Source organism: Schistocerca serialis, chromosome 3 (assembly GCF_023864345.2).
Source record: "Schistocerca serialis cubense isolate TAMUIC-IGC-003099 chromosome 3, iqSchSeri2.2, whole genome shotgun sequence".
Taxonomy (NCBI): domain Eukaryota; kingdom Metazoa; phylum Arthropoda; class Insecta; order Orthoptera; family Acrididae; genus Schistocerca; species Schistocerca serialis.
In genome coordinates this window covers 1,024,295,178-1,024,317,697 of record NC_064640.1, presented here as the reverse complement: position 1 = coordinate 1,024,317,697, position 22,520 = coordinate 1,024,295,178, and the positions used below count along the sequence as shown (strand labels likewise).

Genomic DNA, 22,520 nt, shown 5'->3' with positions numbered 1-22,520 from the left:
TGATGATTTGTGTATCGTAATATCAGTGTAGGTTGGTCTCCTGTAAATATAAAAATTATGTTCTTGCTGTTCATTAACAGTAGTGATGTCTAAGACATTTATGAATTGCTCTGTTTTTGGTTCAACTGTGAACTTCATTTTATTGTGGAGTGAACTGAATAATGTAACAAGTTCAGCTTTTGTGTCATCAGACATAAGTAGTGGTTCATACACAGATCTTATGTAACAGACAATTTTTTCAGCAAGTTTAATTTTCCCTTCAAAACATTTATTTTTTTAACTGGTTGATGAATATGTCAGCCAGGAGTCTTGACATGCTGTCACCCATAGCTAAACCTTCTTGCTATTGGTAGATTTTACCATCAAATGAGAAGTAGTTAAGTGATAGTACTAGTTCAAGCAGGTAAAGTCCACAATTGAACATTAAACAAATCAATATAATAGAAAGTAAAACAGATCAGTTAGTAATGAATCTAAATGATACTGAATATGAAACGCAACCTGTTATATTATGCTTCACTGAACACCATGCCACTAGTGGAATTCACATATTGTGCATTGGTAGATTCTGTTTAACATCTCGTTTTTGCAGACCACTCATGGAGAAAGGCAGGGTAGCAACTTATGCTAGAAATAATGTATTGTTTAGAGCCCTAGACTTAAGTAGTTTTTGTGTTGAGCCATATTTTGAAGTGTGTGGCACAGAACTGACAGCAAATAATACATTAGTTGCCATCAATTTACAGGGCACCTGTATGGAATCTTTCTCAAACACTGTGAAGTAGTTTTGTCAAAATTGTACAAAAAATCTCAATCCTATTATTAGGTGACTTTAATGTAACTTTCTTGGCTGAAACTAGTAACAGCAATTGATGAGTTCTTAATATTTAGTGCAAGAAGTAGATGTTCCCACTAAGGTGACTGACCATTCTAGTACTTTAACTGATAGTGTTTTTGTTGATAAGTCTAGGCACAACAGCTTGACAGTTTGTCAGGTCTTAAATGGACAATCAGATCTTGATACTGTAATTCTTACTGTCCTTCAGTTCAGTCTTAATTTAAAATCAAAACCTGCCTGGAAAACATTGAGGCTAATAAACAAAGAGACAATGGAGACATACAGACAGAAAATACAACTAATTGACTGGTCTGAAGAATATAATGCAGCAGATGTTAACTCAAAAGTTTGGTGGATTTATTAATCAATCTAAAAGTCTTTCTGAAGAAATGTTTTCAAAGAAAAACAGTTAGTTGTAACAATAAACTTACACCATGGATTATACTGGCCATAAAAATCTCATATAAAACAAAAAGGCAATTGTATGCACCAGCTAGATTGTAACACAATTCTGAAATGATGAGGCAATATAAAGTGTACTCTAAGATATTAAGGTATGAAATACAAAAACCCAAAACGATGTACTTAAAAGAGGAAACTGATAAATCTAATAACAAAATGAAGACAATATTGAAATATGTGAAAAATGAGGCAGGGAATAGTTCAGCTGCAAAAGAAATGATTGGTCTAAGAAATGATTGCAGTAAAGTAGATTACCCTGAAATGGAGGCTAATATTTTCTACTATTACTTCATAACTATTACAAATCCAGCAGCGTGCTTGGGTTCTGTAAATAAAGCTATAAAATTCTTACTTACACTTGAACTAGCAAAAGAGATGAGATGCATTTTTGGAAAATGACAGTGAAGGAAATAGAAAAAATAACTGTCTTTAAAAAGTAAAAATTCTGCTGCTACAGAAAAATAAGTACACTCCTCTGCCATATTTTAATATGTCACTTGAGGAAGAAGTAGTCCCTGACAAATTAAAATATGGACTTATAAAGCCAGTTTATTAGAAGTGAGAAAAGGCAGATGCTACAAACTATCGACCAATTTCAGTACTCTCATTTTTTCTAAGGTATTGGAGAAACTGATGCACAGCGGAATCATTGAGCATCTTATAAGGGAAACTCTGCATCACACCCCCTCAGATTTAGTGGTAAGAGGGCCCAGTGGATAGTCCATCAAATACTGAACAGAGATCAAGCATGAAAACAGGAAGAAGGTATACTGAACTGTGAAAAAAAAGCAAAATAGGAACAGTGAGTGATCCAAGCCCAAGAAGCGCAATAAAGAGCAGCCTGACAGAGCAATGGCGTCGTGGTTATGTGGTCATGGTGTTGGACTGCCAAGTGGGAGAGTTGTGTTCAAACCTCCCTCAGCCAATTCCTCCTCCCCCCCGTTTGCTGTATTCAAATTTGTGTCTGTGTCATGGTGTAATATCCATTTGCAACAGCAAGGTGTAAGAAAGGGACCCATAATGACTGCTGATTATGCACAACTACTCTATTAGTAGCCGAAAGGAAGTGGCTCTCAAACAGGAATTGCAAATGTTTGATGACAAGCTGACAAGTCAATCGAATCCTCCACTGGAAAACAAGTCTGGTGTGTCATACACAGCATTAGTGACAGTAGGTGTGTCATATGATAGGGATCTCTCACCGACACACCTAATTTGTATGCCTGGTAAGTGAGTGAGACATACCTCCTTGCCCAGTTTAGAGGAATGTGAATGTGGTCACTCCCAAAGAAATAATGAAAACATTTGTTACATAAGCTGCAACAAATGAACACAACAGTTTCACGAGCACACAGTTTCTCTGTGCTCTGTCAAAACATGTTTTTTAATGTTTTTGAAGTTGCGTTCTGTTTTGGAAATTTTTACTCTTGAATTCCTTTTTGTAACATAGTTCACAATCATTTATTTGTTGTTTTCATTTCTGTGAGACGTCTATGTGGTATCTCACCTGCTCTCACCATTTATCACATTCACTTGTTACGGTAACATGTTCTTACCACGTGACTCATATCCTACAACCAATGTATATTATGACAGCTGCTAAGGCTACAAGAAGAGAACAAATATTTCAATGACCAGATGTACAGTTCATGATAATGTGAAAAAATACATAAATAAATAAAAATAAATGGTGTGAAGGAGTTCTGAACACGGCTCTGCCAATTTACAGTCCAACACTATGACCACTTAACCACGATTCCACAGCTGTTTGTCTTCCCTCTATACGGCACCCGTTAAGCTTCAAGAATTCACTGTTTTTATTTTGCTTCTTTTTCACAGTTGAGCATACCTTCTTCCCATTTTCACGCTCAATGTGCGTCCAGTTTTTGATGGGCTATCCACTGGGCCCTCTTATCACTAAATCTGAGGGGGAGGGGGAGACTGACGGAGAGTTTCCCTTGTTAGTAAATATGACATCCTCAGCAATAGCCAGTTTTGTTTTTAGATAGGAGTATTAACAGAGGATGAAATACACACATTTGTTGACAATGTTTTGGAATTCATAAATGACAATGTGATGACAGTTGGAATATTTTGTGACCTGTCAGAAGCTTTTGACAGTGTTAGGTACAGTATTCTCCAGAATAAAGCCAAAACCTTAGGAATGAATGGAACAGTAGCCAAATGGCTCGAATCTTTCCTGCATAGTAGAAATCAGAAGGTAATCATGGAAGGAATTCACTCTGGCAATGTATCTTCAGACTGGGCCTCCATTGCCATTGGGGGCCCCAGGGCTCAGTATGGGGTCACCACTCTATCTAAGATTTATAAATGATTTCCCACTACGTGCAGAACATGGAAAGGTCACAATATTTGCTCATGACACCAATATATTAGTTAGTACCCCTTCAGGAAACATGTTAAGTGAGGTAGTAAAGAAGACACCTGCAGATGTGGTAAATGGATTTTAAATTAATGGTCTTTCAATCAATCTAAAAAAAGACAAATTATGTTCATTTCTCCTCTAATACTAATGTTGCAGAAAAAATAAATCTAAAAATGGATCATCCCAAGACTCAAAGGTTGAGTCCTCCAGGATTTTGGGTGTGGATATAGACAGCACACTGAAGTGACACTTCCATTTACACAACCTGTGTGTAAGATTAAGCAAAGCAATATTTGCCTTAAGAATTATATCTGACATTAGGGAGATCATACTTTGGTTATTGTCATTACTTATAACATATGGCATAGTATTCTTGGGGAAAAAAACAAACATTAGCAAAAAAAGTGTGTTCTATGTACAGAAGCGAGCTATAAGAATTACGAGTGGAGTCTATCCTAGGCACTCATTCAGAAATCTGTTTAGAAATCTTCAAAATTTTGCAACAGCTGTGCAATCTATTTTTCCCCTGATATGTTTTGCTACTACGAACAGTGACTTGCTCGAAACCAATAGTTCCTTCCATAACTACAACACCCAGAGGAAACTTGATACCCACTTTTAAAAAAATCAGAGTATGGCACAGAATAGGTTTTGTACAGTGGTGTGAAGATTTTTAATCCCCTGCAATCACAGGTTAAAGATCTGGTTGGAAACACAACCAAGTTTCAAGAAAACCTAAGGCAGTTACTTCCAAATGGATATTATTATAGGATAGATAAATTTCTTAGTCACAATGCACAATATGATCCCTTGCCTATGTTCAGCATAACTTAATGTGTGTGTGTGTGTGTGTGTGTGTGTGTGTGTGTGTGTGTATTTCTAATGAAGAGTGAATGGTAATCCTATGTTAAACTTCTCAAAGTTTCTGTTACTCATCTATATTTTTTATCTTTCGTGTCATATTTTCAATGTAATCATGTGCTAAACAATAATTTGAAAAACTTGATTATTTCTATATCCTGTGAATTCTTTACACGTGGATCCATGGAACTCTAAAAAAATACAAACTTACCTCACACAGAAAACACACACACCAATAAGAAAACACATTAGAAGTTAGTATTACGATGTAGGTGTTGCCCTGCATTCTACATATACAAAACACGAAAAACATTCCATACATGTTACAAAGAACACACTGATGCTTTTAGACTTAACCACAATAGCAAACCATATGTACCTTAACAGATACAGACAAAGTGACATCCCCAACAGCAAACTCTACTCCACACACAAAACCATGTTAAAAAAACTTCATCTGCTAGAACAATTAGAAATAATGTTACACAAGGAAAAATCTTCTGAAAACATCTTGAATGAACAGACAGAGTTCAGCAGCCACAGGTTTTTCAGTAATTTTAAAAGTATTTTTCCTGAAAGGTACACACATTTAACAGGGCAACTATTTGATAACAAACAGCCACACTTGACATACTCACAAACATTTGATTTACAAACAGTATCTCTATATAATTAATAATGTAATAAATGTAATAGATTTGTATCTTCTTTGAAATAATAGTGTCTGTTTATTTATAGAAATGCAGCATCTTTACATTTGAAATTCTTTGATCTGTTCAACTCATGTTTACAAATGTGCTGTAAAATGGAAAGTGTGTATACCTACATAAACATGTTTACTTATACTGTGCTTCAAAAACATGTATTCACTACTGGAAACAGTAAGTTAACAATGTGCTAATTTATAACATATAATTGCAATTTTACTAGGACCAGAGATAACTTAAATTTGGAAAAAAAAAGGTGTAGGCTGTCAAGCACCTGAAGATGAGCCCCCAGAGTTCAAAATGGATCATGCATTGGATTAAAATTACAATTTGTGATTGAAGGCAGTTTTTCTTTATTTTATGAAAGTGATACACTCACAGAAGAAACACTTTGCAGCATGCAAAGGACAAATATATTTTTTTTAAGAATGTAATTATGATGAAGTGTGTGCAAGTAAAATCAGAAAATTAATTTTCTTATAGCTATTACTGAAAAATGCTAATATGAAAATGATCAAGATGAGATTAAATGCAATAACCAAATAACAAGTTCAATTCATAAACGTATATTATGTTGTTTAGTGACAGCCATAAATACATGGGAAATGGTCATAGGCTAATTTGATATAGATAATTTTTTACGGTTGATTTACTTTTAAAAACAACAGCTACCAGTGTATGTTTAGGAAACTGATGAACAGCACATGCATGGCAATCACTAATGCTCTTTGAAATGTGTTAATGTTCTCCATAAATTTATTCTGCTTATCAATTAGTTGCCAGAGAAAATTACACTATAAGCATTTATCAAAAATTAGAACTTCCTGGAGAAGTGCACAATTATGAGTCTCACACCCAAGTAAATATGCAACACATTTTTGTTATAAAGCACACTTTCATTGAAATCTGAAATCACCAAATTTTTAACACTCTGATATCCAGTAATTTTATAGATATTGACCAGGAGATATATCTTAGAAACAATTTCCACAATTGTCTCCAAATGTGAAAGCAGGTTCACAATTTTCCTGGCAGAGAATGAATAGATTTACTCACCCGCTAACAAGTCCCCGAAATGCAGATTGCAGTAACCGTGTAGGGAGTGCAGTATGTAATGATCCTGCCTGAAACATTCGGTGGACTTCAGTGAAAAATAAATGCTGTGATTTAAATACAATGTTAATATAACTGTTTACAATGATGAAACTTCCTAAAAGATTAAAATTGTGCGCCGGACCAAGACTCGAACTCGGGACCTTTGCCTTTTGCGGGCAAGTGCTCTACCATCTGAGTTACCCAAGCACGACTCACGCCCTGTCCTCACAGCTTTACTTCTGCCAGTACCTTGTCTCCTACCTTCCAAACATTACCGAAGCTCTCCTGGAAACCTTGCACAACTAGCACTCCCGAAAGAAAGGATATTGCGGACACATGGCTTAGCCACAGCCTGGGGATGTTTCCAGAATGAGATTTTCATATCAGCACACACGCCGCTGCAGAGTGAAAATCTCATTCTGTTTACAATGATAACTGTATATCTCAAAAAATATGTATACATGCTATTGTGTGTTAATGTAATACCAGTTGTGTTTGCTTTACATTATCCATAATCAATACTACAATGGCTTAACACCACCAACATAACTACATTAACATGAAATTCAATGTTAAGTGTTTTTATGTGCACCTCAAATCGCACATTATAGACGGATGTGGCAGAATGATATTATCGGCTGAGGCATCCCATGCAACACTGCTCGTTGGCACTGTACATTTCCCTGCTACCTGCCTTCTTACCTAGACATCACTCTAGCAGTTGTACTTTGGTAATACATATAAGTTCTAGCACATGGAAAAAAAATATTTTTGTCTACAAGGTTGTCTGATTTTAAATAAAACAGAGGCAAATATTGTAATAGAAAGTAGAAAGAGTAACTCCTATAACTACTGAGAAAATGAAATCTGTAATTTTATATTATTTTTATTAAAATCTCTTGGATAACTTGAAATGCTACTGCAATAAATTTTGCTATGAACAGCAGCATGTTACATCACTCATGAAACACTCTCAAACAATTATTACACAAACTGTAAGTCCACAATAATAATAATAATAACCACACAACACACACACACACACATACACACACAGTAGACAAAGTATGTCAAAAAGTATGCACAGTGATATTGACTGACAGTGCAACATCTGCACAAAACCACACAGCACAAAAAAACCATTACAGTAAAAGTTCTTTTTATCAATCTCTTTGGGCCAACACATTTTTTCTTCAATGGGACTTTAGCTGAGTAGCTTTCCTCTACCTAAGGAGTAATCTTGAACCACAATGTGAATGGTTTTAGGCCATATACATATTCATTTATCACAAACTCACCCTGTTCTGGAACCTAAAATATAGCTTAACATAAAAATAACTTCTTGTTGGCAAATTCGGAAATATATGTTAGTACTATACATTTTTCATGAAACTGATATGGATTTTACTTGCAAGTAATATGCAAAATCTCAAACTGAAGTGTTGAAGGAAGCATTCTTGAAAAACAATTTTTAACAAAATAATTAAAAAAAAAGAAGAAAATAAATGACATGGTGGTGGTAGTGGTTTATTTCTTTACTTGAGTGTAGTGTACTGACAGAAGTTACCGCTGGCCAGAAGTGGCTCATCCACACTGAATGATAAAATATAGTTCCCAGGACCAAAGGCTTGTGCATGAGAAAGATGAAACACAACATTAATGTTCCTGAGAAATAAGGTTACGTTTGGATGTGGAATGCATCAGTCAGTAGAAAGTACAATCTTTCTTCCTGCTACATCTGTTTAGGGTTCTTACATTCTATTAAAAACACCATAAGGTCCATTGAGACATTACCCATCAGTAGTGTGTTTTTATGTTTTTGAAAAAAAATAAAAATAAAAAACTGGGAATTTTTAACTTCACAGTTATCAATCTCTGCAACTTTCCGCTTCTATCTGCAGTGCCATCATTCTTTCTTAGCTGCTTTGCCTCTTTAACAGCATATGATTTTCAGGTAAATCAATTATAAATGACCCCAATTTCACCTGTACTAAATGTATATTTTTAGTAAGCATAGCAAAGCATTTTCCTTCTACTATTCCACATTTTACATATCCACAGCCACACCTTCCCCTCTGAAAATTACACACAAGATACTAAAAGGTCCTTCGAACTGATTCATTCAGTCAATCAATTCAGTAAGCAAATCAGTCCCAGGCATCAGCCTGATTTCTTGGGTTCTCTCTTTCTGTAGAACCACTGAAATGTTTCAATATCTCATTCCACAAAATTATTTTAGGGGTTCTATAATCTACCCACAAACCAAAAGAATTACTTGAAAATTACTGCTGTTTACTCTATCACTAATTCATCATCACTTTAAAGAAATGAAAAAAAGGAAGAAACAGTCACAAACCATCTGGCAAACTTTGTGAAAGCAGATTTAATTTTGCAGAACATTTCATAGTCAGTCCTCAAAAGCAAACTTTTCTTAAAGCACAGTTTATTAAACATGAGTTTCTGTAATACTGTTCTTATGGTAGTTTCACTAGTATCAATGGAAATATCAATTAAAAACAGGTTCATTAATACAGGTTTTACTTTACACAGCAAACATCAATCTTACCAGCACAGTAGAATAGGAAATCAGACTTTAACACAAATGATGCACAATAACTTACAACAATAACTGTAAATACCGAAGAAATAAGACCTGTAGGTAGACTCTGTATTGGTAAGACAATAAAGGAAAAAATGTATAAATACAATACTGTCAAATCCAGAGCACATGGGTCAACTACTCAGAAATTAATCAAATCAAGCACTTACTAGTTAATATGCAGTTCTCATCAGTCTGCCTATACATAACCAGATTACTGAAAATTTAAAATGAGATGCTGATGATTCTCTGAGCACTAATGAGCAGCATGTCTCATACCCCAGAAAACAAAGGTGAATATCGACTGAATTCTGACTGCGTAGTGAGAATAAAACTACTAGCTTTTAAAACTGGTGCACCTAATGAGTTGTATACATCTTACACAGAAATAGTCTAATCTGACATTTCAGAGCTTACCCAGAAATGCATCACATAGGAAGAATACACTGAATCAAATGCATTGTCGAAAATATAGCTGTTGCACACATTTCAAAAAAATTTGAAGCTTTTAATTTGTGCCACACAAGGAAACACTTATAACAGTGATTTGTACAGTCCTTTCTGCCTAACGCACAAATTACTGAATGAGCAGTTGCATCTATCACAAGAGAGAGTAGTGCCACATAGCACAAAAATGCAGGGCATACACACATGAATTTTAAACACATAAACAATACTATACATGTCACATATTATTAATTAAATGCTGGTAATAGCAACAGCAAAACTGTTGCATATGTAGTTTTTGCAAAGGTGACTAGCAAAGGAGAAAAATCAAGACAGTGTTTGATGTTATATTACAGACTACTTTTATAAATTGGGAGATTAATTTGTTGAAATGAAATACTTACTATAGAGACACCATTTTAAAACAGTCCCTCTGCACAGTTCATCTGATTATTTCTGAATAATGTATATTTGACAAGCTATAAAACAGTTCCTTGTCTAATCTCTACAACTGACACAAAAATGTGAAGTTCCTATTGAATGATGAAGACAAATATTTTCCTTACAGCAGGTGTCCATGAGAAAAGAAAAATTAATGCATTCAGGCACTTCACAGTAATTACTAGCTTTATTTAAACAGAGTTGAGATGGGGAAGAAATGGGCCCAGCTATTGTTCTGTTCATTGTACTTCATACCAGTAGTGATGGGAGAACTACTTAGTTTTGATTAGCAGTTGGCCATTTGACCATTTTTGTTCAATCATCTTTTTCATTTTAATGAAATCACTTAATGAAACTAGTCTCTGTAATCAGATTAGCTACACAAATGTTTTCCACTCAGTGATTTCACTTGGTTGCTTTTTCAGCCCTCCTGATTATATATGAACCATGACTAGGGTTGCTAACTTATACTAGATATTTGTACAAATGACATAGTTTCAAAATGTATTACAAATGTATTACAAATTTTTTGTATTTCTGGCATTAAATATGGATTTTTGGTTGGTTTTAAATACATGGATAATATTTCTATTTAAATGTATTGAAGCCCTCTCTCTCTCTCTCTCTCTCTCTCTCTCTCTCTCTCTCTCTCTTCCTGGCCCATCACAGATAATTCTCTTTAATTAAATGCTGAGGTGACATGAACAGGAAGCACATAAGATACAACATTTTTAAAATTGTTTGGTGATTTAAATCACTTGCTTTTTAAGTATGTAGTGTCACGTGTCTGAAGTATTTTTTTTCCATGAGAAATCTTTAACGTCATTCACTAATTTACTTTAAATTTCTTTAATTACTGTGGATTTGGAATATAAATCATCCTTGCAGATACTGTATATCACATTCAAATCTTGAGGATTCCTTTGTACCCAGTCATATTTCTTCCATTACCACACAGCTGAGCGTTTCAGCTTTGATACCCAAAGTATCTCAATAGAAACTAAATATTGGAGAGACAATAACAGTGATGACACACAATAACAGAGTCCAGTCAAGAATAATGGTTTAACAATGCCAAAATGATCAAATGTTTCTGCTCAGAACTGAATGCACTATGGACTCCAATTGTCACTCCTAGCAGTCCAGAAGGGTGCATAAGCGGTTACAGCCTGTTTACAGTGACAGCTAGAGAGAGGCTTAACTGTGAAGTTGAAGCACCCATGTATACATGTGAACACTACTACTTCACACCCATGAAATACTACCTGCTACTTTTCAAAGGCAGTAAAATTGAAACAGGTTTGTGTGCACAGGTATGGTTTGTACGTTTGTACCAGGTGACGTAATATTCTGCATAATGTATTCACCTTTCACACATATGAATGGCTGAATACATGTTTAACGGCTAGCTTCAAATAATTTTTAATTAGTGACGTCATCACACTTTTTCAGTAAAATGTAATTTAAACCATCACTACAATTTGGCAATGTTCCTTTCTTCTTCAACTGATTTGGAGGGAACTTTTATGCTCAACTTTGTATTCCCAACAACACATCCGCTTAATTAGTTGTGTGTTAATTGCATCTGGAACAACTTAATCCACAGCAATATATTAATCAGTTTTAAATAGTGAAAAGAAGTACATATTTAAATGAACATGTATAATGCTTATTTTAAATTTTGTGTAACCCCAGAGATGTCTTCACATATCCCCTGGGAACCCTTCCGGGATATGTGTATCCCAATTGTATACCACTGTTTTAGCTGAACTAATGAAAGTGCTACAGACTGGTTTCACTCACAATAACGAATGGATAGCTTAGTCAATTAAAACATTCCATTTGCAAACAAAACCAGAATTTCGAACAAAAGTAACTTCCTGCAGTGAAAACATTGCCTACAATGTTAAGCTTTACTAAATGGACAACACATGACATATTTAGGAAAAAAATATGAATTTTGTAATGTTAAAAGCAAGAAGTACACAACTTCCTCACCTTAAGTAATCTTTCTGCTCGTCTTCGACTTAGCTCTGCCCTGAGGTCACAGTCTGTTATATCAGTATGCTCCATGCTTTCATCTGCTGATTCTGTTTTTGATGGGCTACACTGCTCTCCCAACTGCTGCACTTTAATTCTGTTTTCTCTGCGGCTGGACTTTCTAGACGAATTTTTCCGAGAGTCTGATCTTTTCTTCCTCTTGCCCGATCCACCTGATGTAACTTTTATCACCTTACTTTCTTCACCAGGTGAATCTAGAAAAATTTACCAGGCACATTTAGTGTTACTCTTATTTATTATTAATATTTTTTCACCATACTATATGTATCATAGAAATTAGAATAGACAGAACTATAATTCTAAATCCATTACTCAGGAAATGTATTACAACCCCCCCCCCCCAACTCCCTCCCTTTCCCAAGACCAGCATTAACACTAAAGAGCCCCAAGTACTGAAACAGCTCATGCAGCAAAACTTTGAGTGTCCCATGCACTAGTGCGTGCCTTTGCTGCCTCCATCAAGCTCAAAGCTTTAAATTTATGTTTTGCATAAACAGTATACTTATTTAACTTGCTGTATTTCAAGGATTTTCTTACAGCATCTCAATTGTAATGGACTATAATATTCAGACATTTAGAAACACTGCATTAATACCTAGCAGCATCTGGTGGTTGATCATTTTATGAAAATTTAAATAATGCTTCTATGCAGCTCTCGAAGCAAATGTGTTCCATGTTTCTATGAGACTACTAAATAACCTCTTTTTTTTTTTTAAGAAAAAAAAACTCCATATCAAATTTTGGCATTCTGTGAAGAGATATATATAAAAGGGGCAGCATTGATGATGTAAGGCTTTGTGGTGCATAAGAAGTGCACAATTACCAATAAATTGGAAAATGTTTGAAATGTTCACTGGAAGTACAGGTAGGCAAACTCATTTGGCTTCATATTACCATAAGACTTGGACAGAAAGTGCAAACTTTCGGTGCTGCAGATTTTGTTTCACACTGTTTAAAGACCAGCAAAATCAAATAGCAGTAAAATTATTTTGTTTGGTTTGAGAATAATACACACAGTTATTGTACAGTACACAGCTCCATTTGACCAAGCCCTTGTACTTGTCAACACAGAGAACTATCACACTATTTGGAATTTTTTGGCTGCTGAAGCTCCAGGAGACACTTGGAATGCATATTCTACTGGCAAGCAAGTTAAATGAAAGAGACTTGACTGTACACTTCAGGTTAAATTTAGCACATACTGTAGTACTGTACCTATGAGGAGGTGAGAGGTCAGATAATATACAGTAGCAAGAGACAGAGTAGCAAATGACACACAAAGCAAACAGCATCATTCTGTCACATCCATCTGCAGTGTGTGCAAATAGGACAAGTTAAATGTTTAACAGTTAGTTTCATGTCAGCACTAAGAAATTGGCAAATGTTTGAAATGTTCACTGGAGGCATAGTTGATGAAAACTGTACGTAATACTTCATGTATCACTTAAACTGTATGTCAACATGAATAGTGAAGCTAAGTATGACATGCAGTATACTATTCATCAAATTCTATACAAACATTCAGCTCTAACCCACGATAAGGATAGCTATTTTCAGATATATTTATCATTACATAAATTACTTAGGGATCATGAGGACAAGATTACATCAATTACAGCATACACACAGAGGCAGTTAAAGAATTGTTCTTCCCATGCTCCACATGGCTGGCCCTTTTGCCATTGTGGTGTTGTTTATTGGTGGTATAAAACAAACATAACAAATATTACATTAATAAATGATGGTGTTTCACATACATAAATGTTTGGAAAGAGCTGGAAGTAGCAACAATATTCCCTGTGACAAATATCCAAGCATTGTCAGTGTCCGGATACAAAACAGCCAGAGGTGTGTTGCATGTGACTGAGACAGCACACTGGCATCACCACAAAGTATTCTGTCTTTGTGCAGAACTTTACATGTAGCTATCTTCATATGTACACAACACTCTAGCCGAATCAGAAGCTCTTCTACTAGACCAAATCCCATTCCTCATAATCGTTACAAGAATTCAAACGCAGGAACTTTTTATGGACTTAGAAAAGGTGAAAGCATATAAAGATGACAAATCTCAAACTTTTGAAAGTATTAATTTCTTTTGATTTTAAAGTGATAATTGAAAACAGAAGTTACAGAAATGTGGCATTGAATATACAGATCATCAGTGAATCACTATGGATGTATAGGAAAGCGGCAAATCGATGTTTAAGGAAGAAGCGAACTTGTTCGTGAGATAAGAGGCAAAATCCAATCCCAAAGAGGCTACTGACTTTGCTAAAGGTTATAGAAACTAACGAAGATAAGTACGGCAGTAATAAAGAGAGAAATGAGAGGCAATAGATGCAAATAAGCAAGTACAATATGTAAACAATCAAAAAAAGTCAGACATAAATAAGACAAAGAATAATTTAAATGATGAATGGGTGAATATTCTTAAGAAAACAATGTTATTCCAAATTAAATGTGTAAACACATACTTGGCTTGGCACCCCTACAATGAGATCAAAGCGATATCTAGAGACCATTGACAACTGTTTCATTAGTATAGATATGTACTAGTGAAGATCAACAACAACTAGTAGAGTGCAAAATACCACACACTAAGTTCTGACATCTACGTTAAGTGATTTGACAAACTACTATCATCAATAGAACATCCAAATTCACAATTTGTTAATTTGTTCAATCAAAGAAAAATAAAGTTCTTGAAAAATCAGCATTAACAATTCTCTTTGGTACTTATTCTTAATAGGTTTACTGTTTCCACATGATAAAACACAATGGCCTAACACAATAACCTATGAAATTATGCTCAGTTTTATGATAGGTAGCTTACTCTAATTTTCCAACTTGGAGAGAATATGGTTCAGTGTGTAACATAGCTGGTGAATTATGTTTTGGCAATTTACAATGCATACACAGGGTTATCTACTGATTTTCACAGGATCAAATTTATGACATCTTCATGGCTTTTTCATTACCTCTTTAGTTAAATTCATGATCTCTTGAAAATGTCCATGGCACAATGACAAAAATATGTTTTAATGAACCTGAAAGCTGGTGGAAATGACAGCTGAATGTAGTAATAATTCCTATATCCCTTAAACTCAATGTCAATGTGACTATGTATGACTTGCAATATATCATTCATCAAATGCTATAAAAACATTCACCTATCACCTAGGATGGGGTATGGTTACTTTCAAATATATTTTATTGTTACATAATTAAAAATACAAATTGTTTTAACACGGTCTTATAGTGAAAACTTCTAATTTTCCTTATGACAATACAACAATTATAAAAGAACAAAATTTATGTCAAATGTTAAGTTTCACAGTAAAATATTCAGTGTTTAAGTTTCTTAACTAAACTTGAAATTACAATACCTAAAAATTCAGCTTCTTTCTTTGTCTCTTCTGTAATTATTGTTTTTTCTTTGAGCTCTTTTATTTCTTGAATTGTTCTCCTTTTAAGAATTTTTGCTTCATTTGCATCAGATTCCTTCTTTCTTAAGGCTTGTACCCTTTTTGATGAACCATTTTTCACAGCTAGTATCATCGATTTTGAGATGTCCACATTCAGTTGTTTCTCACAATTAACTAAACTGCCTAACTATTGTATTGCATTGTAAACACTTCTTTCTGAAACAATTGCATCTTCTTGTAGGTTTTCCAGTAAAACTTATCTGTTAATATAAATGTCTCTTTCAACTGCAGCATGTCCATGAAACATGCATAACAGCTTCTATATAAACTTGATGAAGTTCATGGTTCAAACTTTGCAGTTAATTCATCGGAAAGTGATCAAGTCTGTCCTTCTTAGGATTGAATTGTTTCAGCTGCTTTTCACAATATTCACAACAACTTCCAGTGCAATTGTCACTGAAGAATTTCTCAAACTGGAGCTCGGCATAATTTCAGATGATGAACATGAGCCGAGCTCGGCATAATTTCAGGTGATGAACAGGAGCCACCTTTGACAATCTTTATTTTCAAAGGATTCTTCTCAGCAATTTTTTGACACAGACTTTCCAAAATACCTGTGCACTTATTTCTCAAAATAAGGGTATCCTTTTCCGTGTAGTTCTTACTAGCAACAGTGACACCCAATCCAGTATCTACACAAAAAGTTGTTTAACAATTACATGCTTTGTTAGCATCAATGGGTAGCATTTGTTGCCATTTCCATAAGTTTTCTTTATGAATGCTATACATTCAATTGAACAAATCTGAGCCATGCATGGACACTCATATTGATTCTTTCAATCTTGAAGGTTCTTTTGGATCCATTGCCTAGCTATGGCTTCTCTGGCATCCCAGCATGTGGCGGCCTGGCTGCACCTTGGGTGGGATTTAAGTGGTGGTCTGCTGGAGGTTGACTGTCAGTGAAGCAGTCTCTCTCCATTGTGGCCTGAACTTCTTAGCCATGCAGGTCCACTCACCTTGTTTAGATGGCAGACGTTGGGGAATGTGCCTATGTTTATTGGAGAGTCGCTACTTCCCTCTGCTATTGTGGTAGCAGGTTATACTTTGGAGCTCAACTGGGCCTGTTTCTTGCTCCCTTGGTTGGTGGGCATGGCCACATACACCATTCTTAATTCACCCTGGCCTGACACTGGAATAAATGGTGAGTTCCAGGTCTTGTGTGCAATAGAGTGCCCATTGCAGTTCATGAAAATCACTGTACTATTGTTACTGAGTTTTGTTTGGTGTTCTTACCATTAAGATGGCCTTGCTTATACTACTGCCACTATTTTGGCCAATGTCCTCAACATGGATTAGCAGCCTGGAAATAAGGATGTGTCCACATTTTACATTGATTCAATTGTAAAAAAGAGATTTCCTTTTTTTCTGTGCCACTTGTGCATGTATTTTGTAGGTTTAGGTATCTTTAATATTTTTCACTGCTTGTAAACTTTAAGTACCTGTGCATCAAACAGGCTACGTTATTTTCTTTGGGTTCCTCAGTCAGAAGTAAAAGGCTCGTGCATATTGTAACTTATTTTGTTATGTAAATTTTATTCTGTTAACCAAAGTTCTTGCAGGCTGAACAGACTCAGTTGTTTGCACAGATTTTCTCTGTTATGGTTGGAAGCACATGTTCTGTTTACCATTTGTCTGTTATGTAAATTTAATGTATACTCTAAGTGCCTGTTTTAGGATCTTTACTGAATAAAGCAATCATTTGGGATGTGGGTGTAGCTCAAGACGCATTGGCTAATCAATGTATTTCAGCCCCTTTATTTTGCTTTGAATTTGTCCCTGGTTTCTCTTGTGGACAACTGCTTGCACTTGTTGATTTTTGCCATTGCTCCCTTTCAGATTATTTAGGCAATGTGGACATTATATAGTGTGTATATAAAGTTTCTTTTTAAAAGCTTGAAGTTTTATTCATATTGTGGTCACTGTAATATTGATTTTCAAGTAGCCAAAGTAATTGTTAAATGCACTTAGTGCACCTGCGGTGATTTTCTAATGTTTACTAAGTGACAGAGACTTTGCTTTGTCATAAATTTAAAAAAAGGAGTTCTCTGAATCATCCAAAGGATAGTAATTTAAGATTTTGGTGACTTACTGTGGTGTTCCCTCAAGCTTAATTTTTTACCATTGTGTTAAATTTGGCCTGTGTGACTAATAAATATTGTTCATCTTAAATCTGCCCATGGCAAAAAAAAGTGTTGAAAATGAGTATCTTCTTAATGCTCAGCACCTTACCACTCACAGATCCAAGCTCCCTGCCATTTCAGCATCTTGGTACAAAAAGGGGAGAAGAGTCATTTAGCTAATACTTAGTTAAAAACTTCTCGAGTTACATGAAGTAGTTGGTCTTCTAAATGATGTTTATTTTTTTCAAAGTTTCTAGTTTCTGGTGGCCTTTCATATATAAGGGTGTTTCAGACACTAACAGAATTTTTTCTTTACTGATTAATTATTTAGACAACTGACACCTTCAATTTTTTTTCTACATAGCTTCTGACATGCTCTACATATTTTTGCCAGTGGTTTTGGGGGCAGAGGAGGGGGGGGGAGGGGGGGGGGAGCTGGACTGTAGAGAGGCTGGTTGAGGATTTCTCAGTTCATGTCCTCCAATTTGTCCCTTGTCAAATTTGCTTGCTGAGGCTTAGCATTTTCATGGAAAGGATGACGGCTCTGATGTACATTCCTGGTCTTTTGTTTTGGTAGGTGGCTTTAATGACTGGCAGTAGTAAGTTGTAACGAAGAAAGTTATTGACTAACACTCCTCTGTTGTCAAAACACACAGTCTCAATAACTTTTCAGCTGAGAGGTAAGTTTTGGTCTTCACTGGGCAGGCTTCATCCTTTCTTCACCACTCCTCCTTGCCATTTTGGATTCTGGAGTTTAATGATGGACCCACGTCTCATCCCATGTGACAATGTGCTTAGGGAAATCCTCCCCTTCTTACCAGAATCAATTCATAAGTCTCTCAGAGATCTTCAACCTGACCTGTTTTTGCTGTTCCATTAACACTTTGGAGGCCAAGCACAAGCATAGCTTGGGCCACAACTTTGTGTTAGAAACACCACACCCAAATACAGGCAAGCCATGATTTTCTCAACATGTGAGTCACCTATCACTCAAAAATTGGATTGATTTCATACGAGAACATTGTACAGACTTGTGTTACCCTCTGTTGTCATTTACTAGAATTATTTTTAAAAAAATTAGCAAATGTAACAGCTGCTGTTGTGAATGGCTGACCCAATATGATCACACTGATGTAATTTCCTTGATTTCACAGTTTGCTCTAATTCTGCTACAACTATGTTATGTTTGTTGAGTGAGCAAAATATTTTGGAAGCTCAAGATGGATAAATTGCTCAGTAACTTGCCTCACACTATTTTCTCAAGAGGATAGCTACACTTTCTGTTGTCATTATTTTAAAATTTGTAATCTGTCAGAGAACTAAATATGAAAAATAAATCTTGAAGGTTGGTCCTTTTTCAGTATGTATAATTCTTCAGGATACATCAATTACATATGTGCCAGTAATGCTTTAAATAACAGCATAAACGGCCACTTTCTAGGCTTGATATTCTTCTAAATGGCTGGTCTCCAAAGTGTTATCAACTCTGGAACCCATCAAGCACTAATTTTTCTAAAGCCGAGTTGTTCACTGATAATTGTACGAGCACTCCTAATGTTAATATCCACTTCTGCTGCAATTTCTTCAACAGTACACTGGCGATCACCTTCACTAAGCTCTCAAACAGCATAGATGACTGAGTGAGGTGGCGCATTCGGAGGACAATGGTTCAAACCTGTATCTGGCCATCCTGATTTAGGTTTTCCGTGGTTTCCCAAAATAGCTTCAGGCAAATGCTGGGATGGTTCCTTTGACAGGGCACGGCCAACTTCTTTCCCTGTCCTTACCCAATACGATGGGACCAATGGCCTCCCTGTTTGGTCCCCTCTCCCAAATCAACCAACCAACCAGCTCAGAAGATGTCATCTGAAAGACTTAACCTTGGACATCAAGCATGACCTTCATTTTCTACACTTTCTCAGCCACCCTTGTATTGTCTGGCCCAAATAAACACTCAGTTTTAGGACTATGTAGCATCCACAAACTGTGCCTTTAAACAAGTTAAAATCTCCAAGAGTTTAATCCCTTCATGGGTTAAAATCTTTATGATAAAATATTGCACAACAGATGAAGGAATCTCTTGTTCACTCATAGCTGTATTGAGGCCAGAACAGAGTGCAGCAGCAAACCAAGCTGGTTCCCACTCCCTTACACACTGACCTTCAGATCCCCACACCACCATCTCGTTTGGAACTGCTTGCACAGTACAATAGCACAATTACCTTTTATATTTGAATCTCCCTCATACTTGAGCAAAATAATTCTTCAAATGTGGAATAAATTCAAGAGGTCTTTTCACGACTTTAATATTTCCAACACAGCTTATACATGAAAATTTGAAAGGAAACTTGTAAAAAGTCAGTGATGTTTGAGAAGGTTGCCCTCCTTGGAGGAAAATCCTTCATAAAGTATCAGGTAACCCTAAGTAATTCATGAATATTCCAACTACTTTTATTAGGAGTAGTTCTCAATGTTTTATTTTGGCTGTTGTTCACTCTATGATGTAAAGAAATGCCACAATAAAACATTCATGGTTGATTATCTTCTCCATTGATTAGAAATTCTTGCAAACTGTGAAACATCTCAAAATTTCACATTTGGCCCATCCATTGAAACTTGAAGTTACATTCTCAGGCGAAAAATACAAACCATACAGAATTTTATGTAAATCAGAAGATGTTGCAGAATTGTCAAAAATATAGATGTTAAGTATCTTGTAGACACTCGCAGAATCTATTCCATCTCAGAAACATAACCATGAAATCCATTTATCCTTTTTCAACAACTTTGTTTAAACTCTCATCATATGACACACATTTCCCTGACATTGTTAGTTAAGTGATGCTGGAAACAAGGGGGCAAGTTCATAAGTAATTAAACATAACATCTTATTCTTGTGTAACTCCATTTTTTAGCAATCCTAATGCCAGGGAATATAATTTGAAATATGAATGTTTTGTTTCCAGAAGTTAGTACTGTAGAATGAGACATGACTTTATTCATAACCCATATAATTTCAGATTTTATTACCTCATCAGTAACTAAAAAATGTTTCAATGAGTTTGTTTTGGAATCTTTATCATCTGAAGTTCTGGAAGTAGTAGCAGGTGCCAGTTATGGTAATTCATTACTGTTATTAAAATTCGTTTCAGAAGAAACTTGTGATTGTGCTGGCAATGCTTTTTCTGCAGCAAAATGCAACTTACACTGTTGCTCTGAAGCTAAGGAATGAACGAGCATTATATGTCTCTTTCCTATTTTGTGTGTTTTTACACATGAAATTCCACTGGCACTAACGTCAAAGTAAGTTAATATTCTTATGTTATTTGTATTGTGTAATACACTAAAATCTCATTTGGCATAAGGAAATCAAACTCTAAAAAGCTCAAACAACAGATACAACTGCTTTTACTCTGACAGTCCATACCACATTTAAAAGAAGATTAATAATGCAATAGTTTTAAATTCTATTATTAAGAACCTTTAAAGAAATGCCTTTCTAAAAATGACACAGATTAAGAGATTTAAACAAATGAGGGGCTGAATAGAATTAAAGAAACAGCTGTTCAAACTGATAGTCATCAAGGAACACATTAGATGGCAGCACTGTCTTGGGTGGGGCTATAATTTACATGTCATTTCCATTAGGTGTATACACCTCATATAGCTTTATGTTAACAAAGCCACACCTGCTAATTTCTCCCTGAACATCTGCCCCTCTAGGTTCCAAACTGCAGCAGCAAAGGCTGTTCTAACATGGCTTGCACAGATGGACATAAAAAGCTACAGATAAAAAAGACTTTTTAAGAGTTCTGGTGATCTAATTATATATATATTACTCAATTTCATAACTTTCATGGTCAGTAGACACCCAGATATACGGACTTTTTTGGGTTTGTTTTCTGTTTCTACAGGAATAAGAAAATTAGAAATATATGACAAAACACTATAATTTTGTTTTGTTTTGAAAGCAACCATTCATTTGTTTAGTAAGCCAGTCAATAAGGCTCCAGATCTCAACTGATATACAAGTACAGAGTGGTAAGTTAAGTGTTTATTCTTTTCTGTGTTTTCCACACAGTATATTTATTAAATTTCGTGTGTGTTTTTCTGTTTAAGAGGTTTAATCTTGCACTTCTGTAAGTGTAAAGTCATTCGGTCTGTAGCACAGTAGTTGCTCACTGATCAACCAGCTACATAGCCCATTAATGCACCAGCATTTATTAGTGACACATCAGGAGGGTAGCAAGTTGCATATAAGGAATTCTGTCTGCTTTTATAGTTTACTACTTCTGTTGGTGTTGCTAGGATGGTTAGGATGTGTGCATGCGGTGTGTGGATGCAGGAGGAGCTGCATGCAGTTCACAAACTGCTAAATGTGCTTTTGGCAATGGTCAGTCAACTTCAGGCTACCACCTCAGGATGTAGCAGTGGCAGAGAATCCGGCAAGTTGTATGAGACACCTCAGGTGTCCCTTGTTTTGCCCACCAGCTCTGCTTCCAAAGCACCTCCTAGTGCACCTGACACACTGGATCTGCACTCACAGGAGGGTGAGTGGCGGGTGGTAATGCATCCACATCACTCGAGGTGGAGGGCCAATGTGGAGACTGGCTGCCTGGCCTTGCCCATTCACCATGTCAGTGGACAGGCGGCCACTCAGAAGGGTCTGAGCAGGCACACAGGTGTGGGGGTTTACTAGTAATTGGGAGTACCTATGTTAGGCGCATTATGGAACCCCTTAGGCAGATAGCATTCAGGGCTGGAAAGAAAACCAATGTGCACTCGATATGGCTGCCAGCGTGGCCTCAGCCAAGATGTAGAGGCAGTCTTGCCTGTGACTATCGAGCATACAGGATGCTGTCGTCTGCAAGTTGTGTCCCACATCAGCACCAGCGACGCCTATCGCATGGGTTCTGAGGTGATCCTCAGTTCATACAGGTGGCTGGCAGAAATAGTTAAGACTGCTGGCCTCACATGCAGAGTGCAAGCACAGCTTGCAATTTGCAGTGTTGTTC

The 22,520-nt window shown here is 36.0% G+C and overlaps 1 protein-coding gene across 4 annotated transcripts in view; it reads right to left on the bottom strand.

Annotated features, from left to right (window-relative positions):
- The window catches only part of LOC126471483 (serine/arginine repetitive matrix protein 2-like), a 155,716-nt gene that overhangs the window by 38,489 nt on the left and 94,707 nt on the right, over positions 1 to 22,520 (bottom strand). For all 4 annotated transcript variants that reach the window (XM_050099687.1, XM_050099690.1, XM_050099688.1 and 1 more), the window contains 2 exons: positions 11,835 to 12,091; positions 6,311 to 6,378 (listed from right to left, as the gene is read on the bottom strand). In XM_050099687.1, the coding sequence (XP_049955644.1) occupies positions 6,311 to 6,378; positions 11,835 to 12,091 (325 nt within the window). The remainder of the gene's footprint in view (positions 1 to 6,310; positions 6,379 to 11,834; positions 12,092 to 22,520) is intronic.